Source organism: Rhamphochromis longiceps, linkage group LG16 (assembly GCF_057381845.1).
Source record: "Rhamphochromis longiceps isolate RC_006_pf linkage group LG16, R_longiceps_female_GT1.1, whole genome shotgun sequence".
Taxonomy (NCBI): Eukaryota; Metazoa; Chordata; class Actinopteri; order Cichliformes; family Cichlidae; genus Rhamphochromis; species Rhamphochromis longiceps.
In genome coordinates, this window is record NC_140572.1 from 33,811,261 (window position 1) to 33,837,900 (window position 26,640).

At 43.2% G+C, this 26,640-nt stretch overlaps 3 protein-coding genes across 4 annotated transcripts; 2 read left to right on the forward strand and 1 right to left on the reverse strand.

Moving 5' to 3' along the window:
• Positions 1–308: 308 nt before the first annotated feature.
• Positions 309–11,753, reverse strand: znf142 (zinc finger protein 142). 2 transcript variants are annotated; one of them, XM_085384347.1, is made up of 8 exons: positions 11,611–11,753; positions 8,471–8,959; positions 8,220–8,387; positions 5,738–6,553; positions 5,465–5,642; positions 2,523–5,280; positions 1,265–1,370; positions 309–842 (listed from the first exon to the last, which is right to left on the reverse strand). In XM_085384347.1, exons 2-8 carry the CDS (start codon positions 8,952–8,954, stop codon positions 313–315), a joined length of 5,040 nt encoding a protein of 1,679 aa, XP_085240473.1. In that variant the 5' UTR covers positions 8,955–8,959; positions 11,611–11,753; the 3' UTR covers positions 309–312. The 2 variants fall into 2 exon arrangements, with proteins under 2 accessions (XP_085240473.1, XP_085240472.1); XM_085384346.1 differs by having other exon boundaries at positions 11,584–11,753.
• A 337-nt stretch (positions 11,754–12,090) lies between these two features.
• Positions 12,091–15,433, forward strand: bcs1l (BCS1 ubiquinol-cytochrome c reductase complex chaperone). Its single transcript, XM_085384350.1, has 7 exons — positions 12,091–12,718; positions 12,809–12,948; positions 13,289–13,483; positions 13,846–13,909; positions 14,000–14,172; positions 14,379–14,496; positions 15,126–15,433. The coding sequence occupies exons 1-7, from the start codon at positions 12,399–12,401 to the stop codon at positions 15,376–15,378; spliced, it is 1,263 nt and encodes a 420-aa protein (XP_085240476.1). The 5' UTR covers positions 12,091–12,398; the 3' UTR covers positions 15,379–15,433.
• Positions 15,434–15,588: 155 nt separating this feature from the next.
• Positions 15,589–26,234, forward strand: cyp27a1.1 (cytochrome P450, family 27, subfamily A, polypeptide 1.1). The gene is made up of 9 exons (XM_085384352.1): positions 15,589–18,773; positions 19,326–19,507; positions 21,315–21,514; positions 21,681–21,878; positions 24,356–24,519; positions 24,696–24,862; positions 25,168–25,249; positions 25,410–25,610; positions 25,911–26,234. The coding sequence occupies exons 1-9, from the start codon at positions 18,477–18,479 to the stop codon at positions 26,025–26,027; spliced, it is 1,608 nt and encodes a 535-aa protein (XP_085240478.1). The 5' UTR covers positions 15,589–18,476; the 3' UTR covers positions 26,028–26,234.
• The last annotated feature ends 406 nt before the right edge of the window (positions 26,235–26,640 follow it).

A 26,640-nucleotide genomic window follows, 5' to 3' on the forward strand; every position in this document is an offset into this window, starting at 1 on the left:
TTGTTTATTTTTTCCAGGACTTCCATTTCTCTTAGTGTTGAATTTTTGTAAACAATGTATTTTGCATTATTAAGAGTTTCTGGACTGGCAGCACAGTTGTGGCATCTCATATGGTGATTTTCTCATTAATACAATTATATTCTGATTATAGGAAATTATCACAAGATAGGATATAAAAAAAACTGTTTATTGTTCAAATAAATGACCCGTCTTTACATTCTCTCTTAATATGTGTACTAAGTGTCTTATTAGGCTTGGCAAGACATTAAAATCAACTAATCAAACATCAGTATTTACCAGCTATGTCACCAGTTACTCTCTCTCTTCAGGGTTTAATCCTAGCTCGACCTCTTCAGCAACCTCCTGTACCTCACTGGCTGGTGGAAGCAGCTCATTGGCTGCTTCTTCTGCTCTTTTATCCAGAGTCCCCTCGAGAGCCTCCTTCAGGGTGAGGCCTCCAGCTTCTGAGTCTCTTACCACACCTTCCTCTGCTGGCATGTTTGGATGATGCCTTTGCAGATGCTTGACCACCTGGAACTTCTGCTTGGCTCTGTAGGAGCAGTGGCGACAGCTGAAAGGTTGCTGCTTGGTGTGAGACAGGTAGTGATGTCTGAGACCCGCAGGCCACCTGAAAGCCTTTTGGCACAAACCGCACGTGTATGGCCTGTCGTCGCTGTGCTGGCGCTGGTGGGTCTTCAGTATGAAGCTAGTCTTGAAGGCTTTGCCGCACTTCTCGCAAACATAAGGGCGCACATCACAGTGCTGTGTGTCGCAGTGTGCGCGGAGGGCGTCTGCTCTGTTGGTGCGGTAGTCGCACTCATCACAGGCGTATGGCTTCTCTCCTGCAGATGACAAACATTATTTAAAAATGTAACCAAATCACTTTATAACTTAGACATATTGCAAGATTAAATTAGAAACTTTCACTTTATGCCTTTCTGCAGGAGACATTTGGTTTGTTTTCACCCCTGACCACTAGAAGGAGCTATTTAACTGATTGTGTGTATATGGGAATTTCTAAAGCTTTCCAGTGGGCTGGACTGATTTTGGCACCCGGGCCTTATGATTGACACTCCTAAATTAGACTGTCCAGTATGCAGTTTGGATACATCAGATAAGCATGTGGACTGTCAGTTTGTGTTTTGTGTTCAGTTTATAACCATCATATCTGCCTGAGCTGTATGGTAAATAAATGTAGCGTCTCATTTTCCAACAGCAGCTCTTCAGCTGCATTTTTAGGGGTGAAAACAGCCACCTCTGATACCTGTGTGCTTGGTCATGTGGTATTTCAGCTGAGTCGCCCATTTGCACTTGTAGCCACACTCTGGACAAAGGTACTTCTTCTCTTCTTGGTGAACTCTCATGTGAAGCTATAAAAACATTAAAAATAAAATAAAAGGGACCTGTTATTGCTTTCATTGTGCTCCATTTCATGGAAAGACTCAAAATGAGCCTCAATAAGTAACTACACAACCAGAGGCACTGTAAACGCTTCTGCCATCGTTCTTTGTTTTTAACTTTTAACATGTTGGTCTCAGCGGTTTTGTTGTCGTCTTACAGATACCCGTTTAGTTTTTACTGCGTTTTGTTCCCATTTACTGCTCTTGGTCCTGTTCTGTGCTATAAAGCAAATTTAACTCATCTGGCTTCTGTGAGCCTAAGATCAGAAATCAGGCTCAATAGTTACATGAAATGTTTATCATTTCACTAACTCAAACTATACTAACCCGGATTTATGATTCTAGCTACAAATGATGCCATCTTCCAGGGAACTGACTGGTCAGTAAACCTGCTGATTTCCAATCTCAAACATAACCAGCTCCAGATCACATTATTTCTGCAGCATAAGATGCCAAGTTGATGCACGCTGGCATGAAATGAACATCTTCATAATACGGAAAAGCCAAGTTTAACTGTGAAGACACCTGGAGCCTAAATCCTGCTTGAAAGTACACACCACTATTTATAAATTACATTTTTAATTCTTTTGTTTTTATTGAGCTTCAAAACCTGTTTTTTTTTATTCCTTCTTGTGTTTTTAGTTTCCTCGCCATTTCTCTGTCTCAACTTTAAGCTACTTTTGTGCTCCACTGCCTCTGTTTAACGTGCCGTGTAATGTCTCTGTATTTGATATTTTAGTTAGTCCTGTTTTGTTTTTCTCTGATGTCTTACTGTGGTTTCTGTCCTCACCTAGCCTATCATTACTGGCTATTACTTCAATCCAATCCATCCCCAGCCTACATTCAGCTCCTTCCTCCCCTCAGTTTTTGCCCACTTGTGGGTTTGTTCACCCTCCTGTTTTCCAAGCTTGTGTCTTAGTCCAAGTTAACCCTTTAAGTTGTATTAACAAACTCTCCAGCCAGCTTTGCTTGTTTGACTTGTTTTTTTAGTAATAAAGTTGCTTTGAATATTTAGCATCCTGCATTATCTAAAAGCAACGTGTCGATAGAAGTTTTTTCAGTGGACGTGGATACAGATGAACAGAACCAACTGTCTGGGATCTATGGAAGCTTGTTTGGTACCTTCAGCCTCGATGGATCGGTGCAAGTGTAGCTGCACTCCTCACAGCTGTAAGGCTTCTCCCCAGTGTGGATGCGAATGTGCCACGTGATCTTCTGCTTGTTCCGGGTCGAGTACTGGCAGTCGGTGCATTTGTACAAGCGCTTGGTTCCGTGCGAGCGGAGGTGCTGCTCCAGGACCAGCTGATGGTGACAAGCAAACTGGCAGGTGCTGCACCTCAGTGCCTTGTCCTCCGCAGGTCCCTCCTCATGTTCGCTCAAGAGGTGCTGAGCCAGCAGCTGCCTCGTTTTGGTAGCAAAGGGACACACGTGACACTGATGCGCCAGGTGAGCTCTCTGATGAAGCTCGAGGCTTTCCTTAGTTTCAAATGACTCCTGGCAGGTGTTGCATTTCACCTGGGGGTGCTTGCTCTGCTGGTGGGCCCTTAGTGTGATGTCGCTGCTGCAGGTGTAGTCACACTGCTTGCATGAGAAACGCACCTGGAGCTGGTGCACACGCTTGCAGTGGTTTCTCAAAGCGACCTCTGAGCTAAACTGAGCGTCACAGTGGGTGCAAACGTGCTGCAGCTCCCCCGTGTGGCATCTGCGGTTGTGGCGTCTCACGTCGTCGAGCGTGTAGCTGCTGAAGTCGCACAACGAGCAGAAGTGCGTGGGCAGTTTGTCGTGAATGCGTCTCTTGTGTTGGCGCAATTTGGTCACCGCCCCAAAGGTTTTGTCACACACGTCACAGCGGTGACGGCCGACACCTGTGTGGAGAGACTCGTGCTCTTCCAAGCGGTAGCGCCGCGTGGTGCTGAAGGGGCAGAAGCGGCAGCGGTGAGGTCGTGCACCTTTGTGTTTGAGTGCAATGTGCTGCGTCATGCAGCGCTGCTGTTTGCAGCTGAAAGTGCAGTGCTGGCAGTGCAAACGTTTGGGTTTGGCAGCACCGAACTTTTCCTTGCCATGACTACATAAACTGTGTCGGGTCAAAGAAACTTTAGATTTGGCTACAAATGAACAGAGAGCGCACTGTACTTCACCAGGCCTCATGCAGCCTTTTCTTTCATGGCTGTCTAAAGCTCTCTTCTGACTGCACTTAAATGCACAGCTTGGACAGCCAAAAATTTGACGTTTCTTAGAAACTTTTACAAGATCTTCGTCGAGTTTCTCCACCAGCTCTTCTCTTTCTTTGATTGAGTCATTCCCACCTTCATCACCTGTTTCTGAATTGGTCTCATTCTCCCTTTTCCTGAATCTTCTTCTGCAGGTCGAGAGGTGCCGTTTAATTGTTATGAGCCTGACGGATGAGAAGCTGCACAGCTTGCATCTGAATTTCCCACCCTTTGTACTATAAAGGGACTTTTGCTGTTTGTTACTGGAGATCAGTTTCTTCTGACTTTCGGTTTGCTGGTTTTCAGATGCACTGGATGTAGCAGCATCATCATTAACAAAGGTCTTAGAATGAGATGAACACTCAGGATCAGTGGAAATTTTATTTTGCTCTGTCTGATCTGAATTGGATCCCTCCTGATCTACAGTACAGCTCTCCTTTGGAGCAACACTTGTTTCTGAAATGCCTACAAATGTCCTCGTTTTCCGTGGCATGGCTGGGCACTTCTTTTTAAGGTGGCCATCGAGGCCCCGCCTCTGCTTGAACTGCGCACCGCAGGCCTGACACTTGTGGCCCTTCATCCTGCCCTGGCACAGAGCTTGGCAGTGGTGCTTCAAAGCACTCTCTCTGCAGGTGACATAAGAGCATTTCTCACAGCGGTAAACACCTTCAGCTGGCACCACGAGCATCTGCACCCGTCCCTCTAACACCATGGCTTCTGCTTGGTCCTTGTCATACTTTTTCATAGCATTCAGACGCACCTCAGATTGTAATGGCTGACTGTGCTCAGGTGGAAAAGTAGGACTGATTGTTTCACAGTTTCTGTCAGGTGTCTGACAATCTCCGGGCTCAACCAGTTCAGCTGTGTTATTTAGAGGCTCGTAGCTATCATGTATATCTTCATCATGTTCCTCTGATGAGAGGTCTGCTTTTACTTGTGACGCCTCGGGCCTGTTAGAATCTAAAGTAGGAACCCTTTCAGAGTTTTCAGAGGGGGTTTGAAAGTCAGAGGTGGAGAGTGCAGTTAGAACGAGGGTACAGTATTCCTCAGGACTGCCGATGGGCGAAGGACTTTCTGTAATGGTCTCCTGAGAAACAACGTCAAAAACTTCCTCAGGTTGTGAAGCAGGAGACGTTTCTCTGCTGCCATCGTGGTAAGGCAGGACTTGGTCTCTTTGACCTTCAGGAGTACCAGAAGGTGGAGGTCCTTCAGGCAGCTTGTGAGTAACTGAAGGCTTGTTGTAAAAATCCTGCATGAATTCAGCCGAGCTCCTCTCCTTCTCCTTTGCAGCGTAGTTGTCCAGCCACGCTTTGTCCCCGGGCACGTACCCATGTGTTTTCCTCTTGTGAAGGAAAAGGCTGATGCTGCTAAAGGAGGAGTAGAAGCAAAGGGCGCAACGAAACTCTTTCAGCTTGGTGTGTTTGCAGTTCTCGTGATTCTGAAGCGCCTGACGGTAGCAGGTGGTGTACATACAGTATTTGCACTTGAACACGGCGGACTGTCTGTCCTTTCCGGAGTGTTTGGCCAACATATGGTTTCGAAGCTCATATTTGCGCTTGCAGGCGTAAGCGCAGATCTCACACATGAGTGATTTGGCTTGGTGCCGTAATTTGTGGCTGTTTAGCTGGTCCATGCGGTGACAGCGATATGGACACTGATCACAGGGATACCTAGGAGAGGAAACAGGAAGTATTGAATCTAGAACCAACAATGCTTCTTCCACCTCCACTGTTCCCCACCTTAAAGACCCACAGCTGTGCATTCTGGTGTTGCGCTCTTAAGAAACTCAGCTTACACAACAGATCCAAAATTAAAATATAACAAAGATGTGTAAGAAACCTCTTGAGTGCGTACCTAAGGTCCCCTGCATGTTTCCTCATGTGGACGTTAAGGTAGTGTTTCCATTTGGTGACGTATCCACATTCGGCACACATGAAGTTCTTATCATCTGAGTGAGTAAGCATGTGTTTGGACAGGTAGGACTCATCTCGGCACTTGAACTCACACAGGCTGCACTTGTGGGGCCTCTCACCTTAAAGAGGAAAAACAAGTTTAAGAGTTATTGTGTCACAAGGGAGAAATGCCCAGACTTTAAGGCAGGATTCATGTGACCAAACCCATCCTCACCACTGTGCATGAGCATGTGCCGCTTCAAACCCCGTTTGTGCGAGGTCACGTAGCTGCACTGAGAGCAGCGGTGGATCTTCTCGTTGGCGTGCAGATGCCCGAGGTGCTGCTCAAACTCCACGGGGTTGAACGTGACAAAGGAGCAGAAGTCGCAGCTGAGCTTTTCAGGCCCTGCATGACCGAGCCGCTGGTGCTGGAGGAAGACTGTTTTATTGGAGCAAGAAAAATCGCACTCTGAGCAGTGATAGGCGAGGTGCGTCCGATAATGATCATCCATGTCTGTCTCGCTTTTAAAGAGGGCGCCGCAGGCGTGATGACGGCATTCCACTGCTTTGACTCCGTGAGCCTCGGCAGAGTGTCTAATGAGGTCTTTGTGATGAGAACTCTGGAAAGAACAACCCTCCTGAAAGCAGGCCAAGGGTTGGCTGTCAGACGGGATGTTATGTGACTTCATGTGAGCCTTCAATGCGCTGCTCAGGCGAAAGCTTCCCCCACAGGTCGGACAAATGTAGCTGTAACCGTTTTCGCCATCTCCGGCGTGCACGCTGATTAGATGGCGCCGGATTGAGCTCCTCTCCACGGCGGAATACTCGCACAAGTGGCACCGGTGGATCTTTTCGCCGGCCTCTCTCAGCCTGTGAACACGCAGCTTGCTCTTGCTGGTGAAGTAACGCTTGCAGGTGGGACACTGGAGGCTTGGGTCGGGGAAATGCAAACGAAGGTGCTCCTGGAGGTGAGAGCGCATCTTGAAGCAGCGACGACACTTGGGGCAGGTGTGGGTGCGATAGATGTGCTCTGATCCCTCTGCAAGGTACTCTGTTAAATAGAAACAAATTGAAAATGTTAGTTTAAATATACGTTTACAAGAATAATGGGTTGTCTTTGTTACAGTTTATATTTTGCATTGTTTACTGTTTTTTCCTTCTGTCATTTTGATTAAAGAACAGATCTTTTATGTCATGTTAAACAGTAATGAGAGATGGGTTTTTTTGTAATAAACCACTTGTGATGGGCACCAATCACTCACAACATCTGTCTAATAATGTGTAGGTCTCTTTTGTGGCATCAAAAGAGCTCCTAGCTTTCAGGGCATTGATGTGGGACTCCAACGGGTGTCTGTACTGCGACTTTGGCAACAACTTTGAGATTATAAAATAAGGCCTCTCTGGATCCGAATTGTTCCAGCACATATCAGTAGGATCATTGAGAACAGGATTTAGGACTCTGGAGTTCAGGAAAGCCATGAGCTCTGCAGTTTTTTGTGGTAAGACAAGGGTCACTGTCCTGCTTGGGGGGTTGCCACCAACAAGATTTTGTCTACTATGAAACTAACTTCTGGTTTGCATTGAGGAGACCACGTCTACTTTTAATAGCAGGCTTTGGACATTCCTTTCTGATTAACCTTTAAATTAAGGCCATACAGGGTGGACCTGAACCTTTCCTCAACTTTGCAACTAAATGTTTCAATCACATCTTCACTCCTGTGTTTGTGTCATTAATGTTTGCCTACTCTACCATAGTTTCGTTTGTTGTCCATCTACTGTACTGTTTCTTCTCATTCTCCTCTTTCCCTTTGCAGTCTGCTGGAGGACTTTTCCTGTTACAGATTTCCCCCCCACTTTTGCCAAATATTGTCTCGTGAGGCATCATTGGCTTTGTCTAGGAAGAATTACAAATCTTTGAGGAAGTGCCATCACGTGACTTGGACTGTGGAGGGTGGAGCATTTCCTTCCTACTTGAATAAGCTTATAACGTCCTAGCTTGACCAGTCAACCAGTTATGTGGAGAGAGAGGAACATTAGCACAATTAGGGTATAAACAGTGGTAACAGCACTTTAGGAGGTCCTAGAGCAGGAAAGGATATTGAGTCAAATGAAAACTGCAACTGAACAGCATCATTTTTATTATAAAGGCACAGGCCAGTATCAGGCAGAACCTGTTGTACAAGGACAGCAGGATGAAGGTCAACCTGGGTATACACTAATCTCAGAATAGATGATGATGTGGTTTCCTGGAGGGAAGAAATTCATAATGGTGGAACCAACAGTGTCAGGGGAGGGGTGTGAAGAAGCAGGCGAGATAACAAAGAACCAGCGACTTGATCTTAGAGACTCAGAGCTTTTGATTGTCATTTTGCAGTTTCTTGCACTGCGAAATTGGGTAGCTGGACCACAAAGGTGCAAAAGTAAAGAAGAGAAAACAATATACAACCCCAAAAAAGGTGTTACTTGATGACTTCTACATCTGGCTAAAGCTCCATCTAGTGAAAATGTCTGCAAAGTGTAGGATCATTGACACGTGTATAAAGTGCCAATTGGTACTATACAAATCAAATGTATCAGAATTAGGAGAATCATGTCAAAGTGACTTCCATGTGAGTGCCCAGGAGCCACTGTGTTCAAGCAGACTGTCAGATTTAATGTTGTAGCTGATTACAGTGGTCACCATAATAATCCACTAAGCAGATAATAGGTGTTCTTACCTTTGGATGGCACTGATGTAGCATCTCCTGCTAAAGTCGTGTCTTTCATGCCACCTGGCCTCTCAGGTTGTTCCTCTGGCCCACAAGCTCGATTTTTTCTTTGTGACACGCTGACCTCAGACAAGCAGCTTTCCTTATAGCCCATCGGTGTTGGCTCCTGCTCATTCCCTAAGAGAAAATAATCATAATTTCCATCTTACAGCTAAGGTTTGAAGGTATGAGAGTTCCACCTCCCCGCAGGGCCCACTTACCTTGAGCATTATTTGGTAGATATTTGTGTTCCAAGAGGTGGCCATTCAGGGTTTTAGCATTTTGAGAGACAAACTGGCAGTGAAAGCAGCCAAAGGGCATGTGTCCTTTCCGATGGCTTTCCATCTCAGCTTGTGTAAGGAATGACTTTTTACAAGCCCGGTAGGTGCAGGGCACAAGAGTGAGGCCATGTGTAGACATTATGTGGGCTTGATACTCGTCACGGTCCGAGACACTGAAGTAGCAGCCTTTCTCAGAGCAGGAGAACGGGCCTGTCAGGTCTGGGTCACTGTGGCTGGTTTTAAAGTGATGTTTAAGAGCAGCTGGTTTGGAAAAGACCTCAGCACACCGAGAACACTTGAATCTGTCCAGCTGCACTTTACTGGATGAAGCGATTTGTCTTTGTGAACAGGGGTGAGAGGCAAACATGCCGCTGTCTGAAAAGCTCTGTCCACATTTTTCACAATGAAAATCCATCGTCTCCATTGTGTCTAAAAAAAATAAAGAGTAAAGCCTTAAAATTTCACAACAATTTAATATCATGTTAGGGTACACATGCACAAGTTAAACATCAGACTCTATAACATTCCTGTCCTTTTCAGTCCTTTCTGACTGTATGCATCAGCTCATTGAGTGACTTATGTATGTATGTGTATATATGTATATATTGTACTATTCTTAGTTAGTGTATTGTCTGTCTTGTCTTAATGTTGGTTTATAATGGAGCACTGTAACAAAAAATAATTTCCCCCAGGGATCAATAAAGTATTCTGATTCTGATTATGATTAGTTTCACATCTGTGTTTAACGACCAATCACTCCATGTGTGTATAAATAATCCTGTTCGTTCTTGGTGTTGGGCTGTCTGTTCCTTGTCCTTCTCGCACTCTTGTGAATTCCTGTTTTGCTTTTAGTTTTGATATTATTCAGAACTTCTTTTTTTTTGTTTAAATCAAACATTATTAAGGGTTTGCTTTTTCTTTTGTTCCATTTGTCATCTCACTCCTGAACTATGATATGGGATATTAATTCCCAGCATGTGAAAACACAGTAGAACCTGCATCCTCCTCTGTCACACCAACCCTCTGCATGTCCTCCTTCACTACATCCATGAGTCTTGTCGGTGGTCTTCCTCTTTTCCTCCCGCCCAACAGCTCAGTATTAGACTTTGATATATATTTTGTGCATGTAGATAAAAAAAAAAGTCTGGAATAAAGTGGTATCTTAATGGTGCTGATATGATCATAGTTGCTGGAAATGCACTGATAACACCCGAACTTTTCAAGCTGAAAACCCACAGACTTCCAAATGTCCCCACTGTAGCATACAGTGGGGCAAAAAAGTATTTAGTCAGCTACCGATTGTGCAAGTTCCCCCACTTAAAATGATGACAGAGGTCAGTAATTTGCACCAGAGGTACACTTCAACTGTGAGAGACAGAATGTGAAAAAAAAAAAAATCCATGAATCCACATGGTAGGATTTGTAAAGAATTTATTCGTAAATTAGGGTGGAAAATAAGTATTTGGTCAATAACAAAAATACAACTCAATACTTTGTAACATAACCTTTGTTGGCAATAACAGAGGTCAAACGTTTACTACAGGTCTTTACCAGGTTTGCACACACAGTAGCTGGTATTTTGGCCCATTCCTCCATGCAGATCTTCTCGAGAGCAGTGATGTTTTGGGCTGTCGCCGAGCAACACGGACTTTCAACTCCCGCCTCAGATTTTCTATGGGGTTGAGGTCTGGAGACTGGCTAGGCCACTCCAGGACTTTCAAATGCTTCTTACGGAGCCACTCCTTTGTTGCCCGGGCGGTGTGTTTTGGATCATTGTCATGTTGGAAGACCCAGCCTCGTTTCATCTCCAAAGTTCTCACTGATGGAAGGAGGTTTTGGCTCAAAATCTCACGATACATGGCCCCATTCATTCTGTCCTTAACACGGATCAGTCGTCCTGTCCCCTTGGCAGAAAAACAACCTCGTAGCATGATGTTTCCACCCCCATGCTTCACAGTAGGTATGGTGTTCTTGGGATGCAACTCAGTATTCTTCTTCCTCCAAACACGACGAGTTGAGTTTATACCAAAAAGTTCTACTTTGGTTTCATCTGACCACATGACATTCTCCCAATCCTCTGCTGTATCATCCATGTGCTCTCTGGCAAACTTCAGACGGGCCTGGACATGCACTGGCTTCAGCAGCGGAACACGTCTGGCACTGCGGGATTTGATTCCCTGCCGTTGTAGTGTGTTACTGATGGTGACCTTTGTTACTTTGGTCCCAGCTCTCTGCAGGTCATTCACCAGGTCCCCCCGTGTGGTTCTGGGATCTTTGCTCACCGTTCTCATGATCATTTTGACCCCACGGGATGAGATCTTGTGTGGAGCCCCAGATCGAGGGAGATTATCAGTGGTCTTGTATGTCTTCCATTTTCTGATGATTGCTCCCACAGTTGATTTTTTCACACCAAGCTGCTTGCCTATTGTAGATTCACTCTTCCCAGTCTGGTGCAGGTCTACAATACTTTTCCTGGTGTCCTTCGAAAGCTCTTTGGTCTTGGCCATGGCGGAGTTTGGAGTCTGACTGTTTGAGGCTGTGGACAGGTGTCTTTTATACAGATGAGTTCAAACAGGTGCCATTCATACAGGTAACGAGTGGGGGACAGAAAAGCTTCTTACAGAAGATGTTACAGGTCTGTGAGAGCCAGAGATTTTCCTTGTTTGAGGTGACCAAATACTTATTTTCCACCCTGATTTACGAATAAATTCTTTACAAATCCTACCATGTGAATTCATGGATTTTTTTTTCACATTCTGTCTCTCACAGTTGAAGTGTACCTCTGGTGCAAATTACTGACCTCTGTCATCATTTTAAGTGGGGGAACTTGCACAAGCGGTGGCTGACTAAATACTTTTTTGCCCCACTGTATAACTTACCCTTTAATCAGGGATAATATATAGAAAAAATTAATGACATACAGATATTGATATTAATATAACTTTGATAGTACATAGTGGTCTTTCATACTGATGAAGTTACTGCACTAGTGCTAACTGTAATAAGACACATCACAGGTACACGGTTACATGCACAAAATTGCAGGTGCTTACAGTAGAAAATGAACTTCAGAGTCAGACCTACTGCCCGGGTTTCCACGGTCCTTTGGATCCAAAAAACAAAACATCAACAGCTGTGTTTAACCGCAAGGCTGCACCGTCTGCCTCATTGAATCCACTTTTACTGACTGCCTGTTATAGAAATCCTTAGCTGTCAGTGAGTTACAGCAGCTGAAGTTTTTCTCGCTCTGATTAATAATATAAAGTGATTGAAACACGCCAATAATAACATCGCGTTTAATGCTAGCTGAGCTAACCCTCATTAGCTTCTTGAGACGCTCATCGCAAAGTCTTTGCGTCCCTGTTAGCTTTTCATCGCTGTTGCGGTTCAAGCCGTTTAAACTAAAATTCACAGAGTGCATTAACCACCGTTGCGTAGTTATTCTCTTAACAGGTTAGCAAAATTAGGTGAGCATAAAAATAGATTACTAAGGAGGGGGGACCATTATTTGTGAGCGCCAGTGGAAAGTCGGAACGGTATCCATCAAACACAGGAAGTGTAGTAAAGGTCGCCGTGCAGAAGCATCGTTGCACGCTTGGGGATTTTATGTGGCTGAATGAAGGTTTAAACACGAGAATGAATGAAGTCACCAGTGGCAGCTGTGAGAGATTAAGTCCGAGGGAAAAAACAACGCAACTGTCGTAATTTAGCCAGTCGGGTAGCCTTAACTGTCGCTAAATGTATTTCCAGCCTACAAGCAGCTGTCAGGATACGAAGAAAGACCGATAACCTTTATTTACTGCACTACGCAGGTCTTCAGATGAGCTCCTTTTGCGGGGGTATCTAGAGTCTCACTGCAGCCGTCACCATGCCCCTGACGGATTTTCTGGACGGCTTGAAGGACAACCCGTACTTCGGAGCCGGCTTCGGACTGGTCGGGGTCGGGACAGCTCTGGCGCTTGCCAGGAAAGGGGCTCAGGTGGGGATGATCTTCTTCCGCAGGCACTACATGATCACTCTGGAGGTGCCCAGCAGGGACAAGAGCTACAACTGGCTGCTGAGCTGGATCACCAAGCACGCCAAACACACGCAGCACCTGAGCGTGGAGACCTCCTACCTGGCGCACGAGAGCGGACGGGTTCACACGCAGTTTGACTTTCACCCGAGCCCTGGCAACCACATCATCTGGTATAGCACATACCACTACACCTATAAGACCTGTATTCTAAACTGATTGGCCACTTTCTCTGTGACACTGACTTCCGTTGTGGTCTGCAGGTATGGGAGGAAGTGGATCAGGGTGGAGAGAACCAGGGAGAAGCAGATGGTGGATCTGCACACCGGAACCCCCTGGGAGTCTGTCACTTTCACAGCTTTAGGCAGAGACAGACAGATCTTCTTTAATATCTTACAAGAAGGTAAGTTTAACAACACATGAAGTCAGGTGTGCACATAGTTAGATTTTCACCTGTATTGCAGATGTATTTTCAGAATTATCACATTGAATTTTGAGGCTCATCTACATCCAGATGAACAGCATCAACATTTTGGGATTTGAGGCTCATCCCTCCAAATGTTTGCACCGAGTAGCTTCTCGAAGTCTGGATGTTTCCTCCCTTAATTGCTTAATTTCAGTGCACAGTGTGTGGTGTACATGGGCTAAGTTGTGAAGTTTTGTCTAAAATACTTACAGACTTAACTGTACTTGACAAAATACTTGAGTGGGCTTTTAGTTGAGCTTTCATTCCTGTTTTGCAGCAAGAGAACTGGCGCTGAAGCAGGAGGAAGGCAGGACAGTGATGTACACGGCCATGGGTGCAGAGTGGCGGCCCTTCGGCTTTCCTCGGCGGCGCAGACCCCTCAGCTCTGTGGTGCTGGACGTGGGTGTTGCAGAAAGGATTGTAGATGACGTGAAGGACTTCATTGGAAATCCCAAATGGTACACAGATAGAGGTAAAATGTTACATGACATGAATTTTAATCATGATTATAATGTCTTGATCACCACAATTAAAGGAACACAACTGAGTTATCATGAAACTGTTACTCACAGGGTACTTTGCCCATTCTTGGTTGAAGTTGCTGATTTTCTGATCGCTTTATTGATGAACATCACTTCTGTTAAAAGCCCCTTGGATTTTTGCTGAAGGTCTGGTCCGACTCCTTACCAGAGTCTGTTCGAGAGTAGGGAAGGTCTCTAGAAAAACCTAATAAGAAAAATGTTACCGAACGTTTTAATTTGTCTACTTTGTAGAAGAATTTCTAGGGTTTTTTGTGATTAATCCTCTACTGATGGTGGTTGTTCACCTGTGCAGGTATTCCCTACAGAAGAGGCTACCTGCTGTACGGCCCCCCCGGATGTGGAAAGAGCAGTTTTATGTGAGTATATGCTTTATTTGGGTTTATTCTTCTTGCTGCGTACTCGTCGTGTAACCTCACCAATGCCTGTGTAACTTGCTGTTTTTTCAGCACGGCGCTGGCTGGTGAGCTGGGCTACAGCATCTGTCTGATGAGTCTGAGTGACCGAACACTTTCAGACGACCGCCTGAATCACCTCCTGAGTGTGGCTCCGCAGCAGAGCATCATTCTCCTGGAGGATGTCGATGCAGCCTTTGTCAGCAGAGACCTGCTTCCCACTGAGAGTGAGCAGCAGAACCGATCAAACATATTTCTTTTTACATGTTTAAAACATCACAGATGTTCATCAGCTCCACTCTGTGGTTTTAAAACAGGCTGATATTCAGTACTGAAGCAACCTGTAAAGCTGTATTTGACCAGATTTGTTACATTCTGGTTTGAAGGTGAATTTTGAAGTCACTGAGCTGTGTTTTCTTCTGTTGCCTCTCAGACCCTCTGGCCTATCAGGGAATGGGACGACTGACCTTCAGCGGACTGCTGAACTCTCTTGACGGAGTGGCTTCATCGGAGGCCCGAATAGTTTTTATGACTACCAACTTCATAGACAGGTACTGTTCGAAGCCAAGAGTGTTTAGTGACATTGTACCAACATGTAAACTGATATAGCTGCTTCTAATGTAAATGTAAAAAATGTAATGTAAAAAAAACAATTGAAGCAGTGAAGAGACTGAAACAGAATTAGAAGAAAATAAAAGACCCCAACAGCAGGTGGCGCTGCATACCAAGTGCTGGTGAAGTTGAGATATTGCTGTGATACAGCAGCCTACCTCAATAAAATAAGTGCAGTACAGGGATTGACATAACCAGTGTCCTGGGAAAAAAGGAGTAGTGCAGTGTGACACAGTATCAGAGTACATAGGTCTGATATGCATGTGCACAGTAGACCGTGTATCCATAGTGACAATTTACATACATTAATAAACTATAACTGATCACATGATCAAATGTTAGATTGACTTTATCTTCAGATCTTAAATTAATCCGTGCACGCCTACCTGTTCATCCCTGCCTGTATGATCAGCTTCATCACCTCATCTTCCTCACGTCTCTCTGCTTCCTTAATGAACATTACAATCTTTTTGTCATAGCTACAAAAACTTGTTCTTTCACTTGTGAAACATAAGAAGTGTTTTCAGTGCCATTAACTGCCAGCGTTGTGTATGATATCTGCACACAGGTTAGACGCAGCGCTCATCCGACCTGGCCGTGTTGATCTCAAGCAGTACATCGGGCATTGCACCCACTGGCAGCTCACCCAGATGTTCCGACGATTTTATCCCGACGAACCGGCCTCTGAGGCAGAACACTTTGCCAAGCACGCTTTAGCCACACACTCTGAAATCAGTGCTGCTCAGGTGCAAGGACACTTTCTGCTGCACAAAATGGACCCTGCAGGATCGATAGACAATGTTGCTCAAATAAAAGGATGACAGGATTGGAAGGGATTTGGATGCTGAAGCCCAAATAAAGAGAAATGGAAAAATATTTTCAGTTTAAGTTTATTAATGAGACAGACGCATAAGAGAGTTGATTTTTGTGATTTATGCGACTGCTTAGATGTTGGAAATACAAACACACAAACCTCACCTACATTTACTTATCCAAGCTCTGTCTTATTGGAAAGATTCATTCTCAAAAATTTGCAAAAAACTTTGCTCTGACCTTGAAAGGTTGTCTTCCAAATGTAGTTATAGTCATAGCTGCACTGGCCATTGGCCCACCGGACATTTGCCCAGTGGGCCGATGGTGATTTTTTGTTTTTATGGGCTGATGATTTATTTTTTTTCAGTAACGGTATAAACAATGAAAGGTGGTGGATTGGCCAGATGCTGGCAGATGTGTAAAAATAACTCAGTTGTTTGGTGGTGGTGTTCTGGGAATCCATCCTACCTGGAAAAACACCACATAGGCCAACAGATGGATGAGGGAAAGGAGAGGCAGGAGGAGGAGAGGTGAACTGAACTTCAGGTAAGAAGTTATGACCTGCAGTCTATCTGGGTCAGATATAAACCAAGTTTAGGTGGAGTTTATTTTCGTTGTGTTGACTTTTTACAGTCAGTTACAATAACTCGTACTGCGTGCTAGGTAGCATGACGAAGTGTCTATACAGCTGGGTGGGTGCTTTGATGTTACTGATAGTGAACTTTATTTTATTCATAAGGTTAATTAGTAAAAAACGGAATCGTCCCATATAAAACGGAATCCTCCCGTATTCAGAGAAAATATTACGCGTTTTGTAATTAGCTGAGAAGGAACACAGTTTGTCCCGTACTTCAGCTACAATGGGAAAAGACACAAAGCTGGAGTTATTCTGCGTCTTTACGCTGTCAGCTGCCTCTTCTCTCATTCTCACCTCTCCCTTTCCTGTTGCTACTTCAATCATGAAACTGATCAGTGATCAGCTGATTGGCTTTTCTGGTGCAAGTCCGGTCTCTCTTGTTTATCGCCCACTTTGCGCCAGAACGGGAAACCAGCGGATGTCGCGCTAAACAACAGCAGCACGTTTAAGCTTGATCAGCTGTTGTTAGAATTTATTTAATATTACTTTCTAGTATCAGCTGATGTTTGCTGGAGCCACAGCTGTAAAAGCTGCTGGTCATGATGTTGGTTTGGTTATCTGGTGAGAGGGAAACATGAAGATGAAACCAGGAGATGTCCTTACTGAATCATCAGAGCTGAACAGGTGATGGAGAAACAGGTTTACCTTTAAGGTGACACAAATGAGTTGAAGGGAAGTTATAAACTGTTTCTGAGAGACAAATAACACCAGGAGCCTTTTCTACATAGCTGACAGCTGGTAACTGTGCAGGGGCGGGTCTAGCAAAGTGTTGCCAGGGGGCCATGTAGGGCATTAACAGGGAAAGGGGGGCACAAGGAAATACTTTTCTTTCTTTTTCTCATTTAAAATGTCTCGCTTTTAACAAATAATTATCTGAATCTTACAACCAAAGTTTTTATCTGATGTAAAATGTATAGAAATCATACATATACCAACAAGACTGTACGTCACTGTGACAACAGCGTTTGTTTTCGTTCAAAGGCTTTATGGCTTTTCCTATAATACCTGGTGGGCCGGTCTCTAGTCAAAATGCCCGGGCCGATTCTTTTGTTCCAGTCCAGCTCTGGTTATAGTTGTAGTTTAAGTTATAGTTTTCACATATAAATCAGCAGCAAGCCTTAAAATGAGGTGAAAAATAAGACACTGCCTATTTACACGATGTGATTTATTTGACAAAAACTGAACTAAAATGCAGAAGAAGCTTCTGAACACCTAAGTGCACCCCATGATAGAACCACATTTAGCAGTGATAACATAATTGTTTTCTATTTATCAGTCTAGCATCCACTTTGTTTTACATTGTTGTTTTAGGCCATTGAGAATTCATTCATTCACAGCTCTTTTGAGGTCACACCACCACATGTCCATCACCACATGTGACAGAATGCTTTGGTACAATGAGGACCTTATGGTTGACTTGAAGACTGCAAGCTGCCCAAATCATCACCCCTTCACTACCTTGCTTCACTGTTGCTATAATGTGTTTAGTTATCTCCAAACATACTTCTATGCATGCTGATCAAACATCTGGTCGTATGGTCTCATCGGTCCGCAAGTTTTGCGGTTTGTTCAGATGCAGCTTTTTGAACATAACCTGTGCTGCCCTGCTCTTTTTAGAGTAGAGGATTTCTCCTGGCAACTCTTCCAAACTTGCTCAGTCTTTTTTTAATTGTGCTATCATGAACTATCATGCTGACTGAGGCCTTCAGAGTTTGAGATGGAGCTCAGGGTTTGTTTGTTTTTTACAGTTTCTCTGAGGGCTGCACGATGCGATCTTGGGTGAATTAATTGGGATGCCCACTTCTGGGAAGATTGTGGCATTATGGTAACATGCACCTGAATGCTTCAGACCAGAAAACTGCCAAAACGTCTGCTTTTACACAGGCGATTACTCTTACTAATGATCAGTTAATAAAGTGTATTTCATAAGAAGCACCTGGTTGCTACTTGTCCTCTGAAGTCCTTTTGAAGCAACTTTAGAAAAGGAAGCATATACTTTCTGTTTCACATGACTGACTGTACTAGACTGGTCTTTTTTTGTTGTGTATGATTAAAGGGTGTGGAAGTGGATCTCTATCACCTCTGCTTGCCTTTCTGTATTCACTGTACAGTACAGTAGGAGGGTACTGAGATGAGACACACACAAAAATATAACTCTTGCAGTATCCAAAGCATGTTTGCTGGAGACTGAAAGTCGTGTTGATCAGATCTCACATCTGTTTCGCTCATCACACAAATGTGTTTTAAATTAAAAGCATTCTTTTGATTCAGTAACTAGAAACAGTCATTGATTTACTTTGACACTATAGTCAGGCTTGCTTAAAAGCAGCCATCTCACTGTTACTGAGCAGAAAAATGTGAGTTTAGGTATTTTTCCATTTGTGGTCCTTTGTGGCTTCTTGTCTTTGTTGATCCTTAAGAGCTGGGCTGGAAGGGTTAAACATTTAGCAAGATGTGGCGCCTCCCTTTATGGCTAGTCTTCTGCATGCAATAGGAGCTCTCTGTATTTTCTATTCTCCCCTCATAATGGCTGCATGGCTGTCCAGTAGACTGGTGAAGAGAAAATGCAGCTCACTGCTGCCGTGCCCTATCTCCCTGGCCCCAGTCTGCTCCAGAGGGGTTGCAAGGGTCTCCCCTGCCTCAGGGGCCCTCTCCACCATCCAGAAAAAGCCTCGGACAGTGGAAGATCTCCCACATGTCAGCTTCTTGGAGTTTCTTTGCAGAGTGGTGTTTCAGGGTTTCTACAAACGTATGCATGAGCTTCAGGTAGGCTGCAGTGCATGATCTTTATTATGTTCACTCACAGTGATATGTGATTGTTTCAGTTCGATGTCAAAGATGTTTTGTGTTTTCCACCTGATGCATTTCAGAAACCCTGGTGACAAATTTGATAATCTGAGAGGTCATGGGTTTACAAGTGAGATGTGAGAAAGAGTGTGGCGCAGTGAGATATGTACCTTCCTTGAGTACCAGAAGGGCCAGGTTCGAATTCTGCTCAGGTTTACAAGTGACTGCATTTTCCTCCAGTGACAATAAATAATAGAAAATGTTGGGCTGGTTGTATGACTTTTTTGTCCATAGTTACCTTCAGACAGTATCAGCTTGTCTCACAGCTAACTGACACAGAGTCTTGGGCTGCTTTCTTTCTCTGATGAATCACATGCAGCCACTCCAGCACACACTGACCTCTGGCATCTGATTACTGACTGATTAAATATAATGTCTGCTTTTTAATTTGCACATTGCAAAAATCCCCAAATGTCTTCATCTTTATTCTATAAGAATGCAGCTCTACCTTTATCACTTTTCCACCGTCAGATCTATGAGAAGCAGCTGTATGGGCCCATTTACAGAGACGGACTCAGATCAATATCCTTGAGCACCCCAGAGCTTTTGGCCGAGCTGCTGAGGAGGGATGAGAAGTTCCCTTGTAGAGGAGACATGAGTGTGTGGAGGGAATATCGTGACATGAGAGGATTCGGCTATGGACCTTTTACAGAGTAAGACTACCAAACAGTGTAGTAATGCTGCCCCACCTAAAAAATAATCTCATTGTGATTGCTTAGATTCTAATACGTAACAGATTTCCAGGGAAAGAGTTTTATTATGAGTGGAAGGGATTGTTTTTGACCTATTTGGGTTAAATAGATTCCTCTCAGGCTGGTATATTCCATAAAGATAAGAAATCAGAAAAATGTTAATGCTCCACAAGTTTTATGAACCGGTGACAATATAAGGGGATCAATGTTTAATTTTAGCTCTGTCAGGCTCAGTGCAGTAGCAGCAGTAAACCTATTTATGTTGCTAAAATAAAATTTATATTGCAGATGGTGGTCATTCCTTCACCATCGGCAAAGGCTCAGTTTGAGAACCACCATATTAGGCAATCAAATGAAACTAAAAGGCTGAGCAGATTTTAAACTGTGTTGTTTATCTGAAGACAGTGGGCTCCACACCCAATATCTGTCATATTATTATGAAAAGCTGGAAATTACAAGAAAGTTTGAGGATTTTGAGGAAAACACCAGAAGTAATACTCTGGTGTTTTTCTAGGTCAACAGTCAGAGCCACAGTTTAATAAACTCATCACAGGCTTGTTGAAGAAATCTGATGCAGGGAACACTAATAGCAATGTGATATCAGTAAATACTGCATCAGAACGATGCACCAATGGCAAAAAATGTTAAATGATTAAATTTGGCATCAGTGATACTGTCACGGTTCTGGGTCGTTTCAACCCAGCATTTTGAGTTTCTTATATTTTATAAACTAAAACTAACTTATTTAAGTTTTAGTTTATTTTTGCATTTTGGATTGTTTTCTGAGACTCGTGTGCTTTGCTGATTATTATTAGAATTCTATGTTTCTGTTTATTCGTGTTTAAGGATTTGTTCTTCGGTTGTGTCTCATGTTTAGCATAGTTTGAGTTCCATGTGTTATATTCTGTCTGCCTCTGTGTCGAGTCTGCGTTTCTTGTTTCCTGTTTTGTTGTGAAAGTCTGTGTCTTATGTGAGTGTATTCAGTTTGCCTTCCTTGTCTCCTCTTGTCAATTACTTCCAGCTGTGTTCCCCACCTGTGTGTAATCTCCCTGTATTCCCTGAGTGTATTTAAGTCGTGTCTTCTGTTGTTGTAGTCGCTGGTCTGTCTGCGTATCTACTGTGTGGTTTCCCTGCTGTCGCCATCATGTACCTTTTGTTTACATTCCTTTGTGTTCATGTTTGCTGTTCAATAGTTTAGTTTGTCTCAGTATAGATTATTTTTGTTCCGTTTTGCCATTTCCATCTTTGTTCTACAATAAACCACATTCGCATCTCAGCAAGTGCCTGTAATTGGATCCTCTTTCATTTCCTCTACACGGCTCACTCCACTCGCCGTGACAGATACCAGTCAGTAAATATCAGTAAATAATCAAAGTAGTCAATGAAGGTCAGGTCTGTCTGTTGTGCTGCACTTTAAACACAAAAGGTTACTTTGTTCACAAGACAAACTGGTTTAAAATAGTGCTCAAAATGAAGGATGCACTCTCTCAATGTTTCTATGCATTTTATATACATATATGTGTGTGTGTGTGTGTGTGCGTGTGTGCGTGCGTGCGCGTGTAAGCATAGTAGCAAACAAACTGCAGACCACAGCCAGCTTAGATATTTGTGTGAGCTCTTTAGTTTACTGGCTACAAACTGGTTGAATGGAAAAATGTAGCAGAAAATCAGCCATAATGGATGCACAAGTGTATCATAGTTCAGACTCTTTGTTGTGTTTGCGTTTGGATTTATTTATTTCAGTGCAAACATGTTTCTGTTCCAACAGGGATGGAGAGAGGTGGTACAAGCTGAGGGTGGTGCTTAACAAGCGGATGCTGAATCCGAAGGACTCGGCCCAGTATTCTGGGATTATCAATGATGTGGTTAAAGACTTCACCAAGAAGATGCGCAGTCTGTGCCAGTGCAGCCCAACAGGAGACTTTGTGACCAACATTGCCAATGAGCTTTATCTGTTTTCACTAGAAGGTAGTCTGATGGTTAAAACTGCAAATGCTGAATGCTAAATAACATATTTGTTTAATGAACTACATGAAAAAAATATTATTTTCAAACTAAAGTTTAAAGGAAGCTAAAAGTTAAGAAAAAAATTTGTTGCTAGATTCAGTGCCTTTTCTTTTTCTTATCCGTTCAGGAATTGCCTCCATATTGTTTGAGACAAGGCTTGGTTGTCTGGAAGAGGAAATTCCTGGTGGTACACAAGATTTCATCAATTCCATAGCCCAGATGCTCTCCTACAACATGATAGTGTTTATTCTTCCCAAGTGGAGCCGGAATCTGCTGCCCTACTGGGGACGTTACATTGCTGGCTGGGAGGGCATCTTCAGCTTTGGTGAGCAGTTTGAACCTCACAGTCCTGATGTTTTAGTTAAGTTTTAGAGTGTTAGGAAACAATAAACATTATTATAAAAAGAAAAAAATAAATCTGTGGGGGGTTTTTGCACCAACTTCCCGTAAGGAGCCACGGCCTTATTCTCTATCAGCTGGTATTTATACAGTGCTTTTCTTATCTTATTGAGGATTCAGAATCCTTTTACAGTTACTTTACTACATGTGCATCATTCAGCATCTTTTATCTTTTATCCAGAGATGTAGTGCTATGTAGTGTAATATGGTGAAGTAGCAGAGTGAACCATTTTGTGTTATAAACCCCTATTTAGTATTTGGCATCAAATTTGCTCCTCCCAGTTTTTAGTAACAGGTTATGTATGTTCAGTTTATGCTTTGGGTGCCCTTTTATTTTTGCCTTCGTCTGTTCCTGTGTCTTCCCTTGTCTTATCTGTGCTTAGTCCTCAGTGTCATGTGTCAAAAAGACATGTGTGTAGTAAGTTTAGTCCCAGTATTTGTTTTTTGTTTCTGTGTAAAGTCCACGTATGCGGATCTGTCAACTGTTCATTTCCTGTTTTATTTTGATAGTTTCTTGTCTCATGTGCATTATGTTCAATTCAGCTCGGATTCAGTTCAGCTTTTCTCACCAGGTGTCTCCACTTTGCCCCCTTCCCTCTTGTTTGTCTATATTCCTTGTCATGTTCTCCCTTATACACGTGCTGTGTAACCCTCTGCTTTAATTTTCTTGGTTTAGTTAAAGTTAAATTGATTTCATGTCCTGTCCTCTGCATCCTGCACTTTGGGTCCAAAACTGGGCTTCAGTACAGAGACACATGGCAATTGGCAGCAACAAAACGGGCCATGTTTTCTACTGTGCAGCATGTCCTCTTCTTTTAGCAACAGTCAACAACAACAGGAGACCAGCTGCTGGACTTTTGCCAGAGGAACTTTTCGTGATGGTCTGAAAGTTTTCAGTTGGTGAAAGGTCTAAACCGCAGGCAGACCGGTTCAGCATTTGGACTCATCTAGTAAAAAGCCATGCTGTTGGAATAGATGCAGTATGCAGTTTAACATTATCCTGATGAAATATGCAATGCGATACCTTTCAGCATTTATGGAGCATTTCCAGACTTTCACAGGTACTGATGCACCATATACCATCTGAGATACAGACTTTTGAACTGAGTGCTGATAACAAGCCGAATGGTTCATTTCCTCGGTCTGCAGAATAAAAAGGAGGGAGCTGTTAGGTGTGTGGAACAGCAGTTATCCACAGGGGGCTTTTTTCACCCGCACAAGCGCTGCCTGGCACTGCTCCGTCCGCCGGACCAGATTCCAGATTTCCTGATATCTAATTTCTATTTGCACTGAGGGACATTTATGAATGTCCCCGTGCACACACTTCACCTCCACCCACTCAGCCTCCAGCAGGGTTTGGTGGACCAGGGTCTGCGTACAGCCCGAGTTCACTAAAGCCTGGCATATACCCCCTGGGCACCTTACCGGTAAACGGTATGTCTCTCCTGAATCAGGGTAGGGCATCGGAGGGCTGGCAATACGTAGCACCTGTCCCACCTCCATTAACGGACAGTCCCAACGGAGATACCCCGGTTGCCCACATCTCCAGCATTCCTGCCCCAATGCCTATGCAGCCCTAGGTGAGCTGGGCATGGTGTCCGTAACGGCCGGGACCTGTGGAGAAAACCCAGATGAAAAAGGGTTAGTCGGTGGCCTTCGTGGGGCCAGGACCAGTCGGTCCGTTATTACCAGCCATGGCTGTCCTCGTGGGTGTTCCCATCATGCCAGCAGGTGGTCCTAGGCCAGCATTTGTAGCTTCAAGGCTCGCTGGCCAGTGGCAGCGGACCCATATAACTGTATCTCTGACTGACCCTGCACTAAGTTCAGTTAGGTTTTATTCAAAATTATGGAACCATTGATATTTTAGCCTTTATATAACTGTGTAACGCTATGGAATTAATTTTTTTATGGGCCCATGTGTGTCTTTAATAAAGTGAAACAAACAAACAGATCGGTTTTCCACTTTGCCTCTATTTTAAATGAGCTTTGTCCCAGAGTAGATGGCAGCATTTCTAGATTATGGTCTTTTGTTGCAGATTGGTGAATAATCTATCTTTACCTCTGAGAAACACTGCCTCTATAAGATGCTCTTTTTTTATATCAAGTTATGGATATAAAAGATATAAAAGTACCAGTTATGGTACTGATGGTACTGAACTGTTGCCAGTTTGGTGCAACTGTCCCTACGTTTTAAAGATATGTTGTTTCCATCAAATTGAACCCAAGCTAATATGTTTCATGAAATAATAAATTGTCTCAGTTGATACAGTATATTTCATCCTATGTCCTGTTGCTAGTAAAATATGGGCTTATGAGTAAATGACTGCATTCTGTTTTGACTGATATTATACAGTGTTCCAACTTTTTTTTTTTTTTTGCACCATTTTTATGCACCTGTTCTAGCCAAAAAATTGATTGACAAGAAGTTGGAGATGATTCAGCAGCGGGTTGACAACAAGCAGGATGTGGAGGGTGAATACCTGACATACCTACTCTCAAACACGCAGATGAGCACTAAAGATGTGTATGGCAGCGTCACTGAGCTCCTCTTAGCTGGAGTGGACACGGTAAATGGAATACCAATACTAGTAATAAAAAATCACATGTAAAAAGGCACTCTGCACGGCTCTAATCATCAAAGCTCACCACTCGGTGTATTCACTTTTCTTTTGCATGTACATGTATGCAAGGCTCAGCATATATGTCTTCAAAAGTTTACTTTCACATTTTTTAAACTCCCAAGACCTCCAACACTCTCACATGGGCTTTGCACGAGCTTTCCAAGAACCCTGATATCCAGGAAAGACTCTATAAAGAAGTGTCCACTATGGTACCATTAGACCGGATCCCCACCGCTGCTGACATCACTGGCATGTCGTATTTAAAGGCAGTTATCAAAGAGACGCTGAGGTGAGACTGCTGCAATTTAGCTTTAACTGAAGCGATTAATGCAGGAAACAAACATGTTTTTAGTAGATAGTTTTCACATATTTGTAACAGCCAAACTGAAAATCTTTGAAAGTGAAAATAAGCTTCGAGTTTCCTGAAGTTTGTCTATTTAGCAGCCAAAATGGGTTTTATTTGAACTCATGGCTCTTAACAGGTTAAATGTAGACTAATTCATCAGTCAACATCCTTATTCACCTGCTTAAGAAGAAGCCAGACTATGAACCAGCCTAAAGTAACATGCAAACAAAAAATAACTTGTCTTGCAGGATGTATCCTGTTGTTTCTATGAATGCGAGGATCATTGCAGAAAATAATGTTTCTGTTGGTGGATATGAGTTCCCAAAAAAAGTAGGTCTGCTTTTAACCATTGTTAGATTGTTTGTGAGTGCTTTTTGTATTAACTTAATAAGACATATTTATGATGCCTGGATATAAAAAGGCTATTGTGTTATAAGGGAGGATCAGTATTCCATATTGTGTTGACTTCCAGTTGTTGATTGCTTTACAGACGCCGTTCACCTTTTGTCACTATGCCATCAGCCATGATGAGGACACATTCCCCGACTCGTTCACATTTAAGCCAGAGCGATGGCTCCGAGACGGCCGTGAGAGGCCAAACCCCTTCGGCTCCATCCCGTTTGGCTTTGGAGTAAGAGGCTGTGTCGGTCGCAGGATTGCTGAGCTCGAGATGTATCTGCTCCTGTTTCAAGTAAGTGACAAGAAGGAGAAAAAACTGCTGAACATCCCAGGGAAACTCCTGGATTTTTTTTTTAAATGTGACTCAGGTGTGTCCAACAATAAGTGCGGGGGTTTGGGGGGGGAGGGGTCTCATGGAAAGTGGGAAAAAATCTGACGGAAATCTGGAACGGCTTCATTAATGCTGAAGGGTATATACGTGTCTTATGCATCTCTGTTGTTTGTGATTGTGTGGGATAATACATTTGTCCATATTCAAATCAATTGTCATCCACGTTTCAGACAACTCACTAACTCTATTTTTTTTTCACAGCTTATCAGGCAGTTTGAAATCAAACCCGACCCCACACTGGGAGAGCTGAAATCCATCAGCCGCACAGTTCTGATACCAGAAAAACAACTAAATTTGCACTTTGTGGACAGAAGATAAGAAAAGACAGCAGACTGAGTGATGGTGGTTTGTATTAAGTCAGTGAGACGGGAGCAGAGGATTTTAAACCTTTGTAATCACAAATTGAAATGCCTAAACTCATCCAATTTTAAATGTTGTATCATCAAAGTAATGCTATAAGAGTTCAACTTAACACTGTTCCTCTATGTATGTACTGCAGCAGTCAGCTTATAGTTCTGTATATCCATCCTCTCATAATCTCTTAGTGTACTTAGTGATATAATAATAATTCTTTATTTAAAACAGACAGTGCAGTTTAACATAGTCCAAGTATAAAACATAAAACTGATGTACTGCACATAACATTACAGCTATGGCTAATTTTCAACAATTGTCCCTTGTTGGGCTTACATTCACAATACACAGAGTTAAAACATACATTTTCATGAAACCAAAATACACCATGAATACAGCTACAATTAACAGACAATGTAAAAACAAACAAACAAACAAACAAACCCCACAAAAAAAAGATTAATTGAAATCACTACAGCTCTGATTTCCCTTTAACTAACTTTTAACCTTCAATGTAAAGGAACTAACATCTGTAATCAATTTGATATCAGATGGAAGTGTGTTCCACAGATGGCAA

Coding starts and splice junctions, on each gene's coding strand:
- znf142 (XM_085384347.1), bottom strand. CDS start 8,954: ATGGAGACGATGGATTTTCATTGTGAAAAATGTGGACAGAGCTTTTCA. Junction 5,281..5,464: donor AAACATGCAGGGGACCTTAG/GTACGCACTCAA, acceptor TTCCTCTCCTAG/GTATCCCTGTGATCAGTGTC. Junction 843..1,264: donor CCACATGACCAAGCACACAG/GTATCAGAGGTG, acceptor TGTCATCTGCAG/GAGAGAAGCCATACGCCTGT.
- bcs1l (XM_085384350.1), top strand. CDS start 12,399: ATGCCCCTGACGGATTTTCTGGACGGCTTGAAGGACAACCCGTACTTC. Junction 13,484..13,845: donor CAAATGGTACACAGATAGAG/GTAAAATGTTAC, acceptor TCACCTGTGCAG/GTATTCCCTACAGAAGAGGC. Junction 14,497..15,125: donor ACTACCAACTTCATAGACAG/GTACTGTTCGAA, acceptor ATCTGCACACAG/GTTAGACGCAGCGCTCATCC.
- cyp27a1.1 (XM_085384352.1), top strand. CDS start 18,477: ATGGCTAGTCTTCTGCATGCAATAGGAGCTCTCTGTATTTTCTATTCT. Junction 19,508..21,314: donor GGCTATGGACCTTTTACAGA/GTAAGACTACCA, acceptor CTGTTCCAACAG/GGATGGAGAGAGGTGGTACA. Junction 21,879..24,355: donor GGAGGGCATCTTCAGCTTTG/GTGAGCAGTTTG, acceptor CACCTGTTCTAG/CCAAAAAATTGATTGACAAG.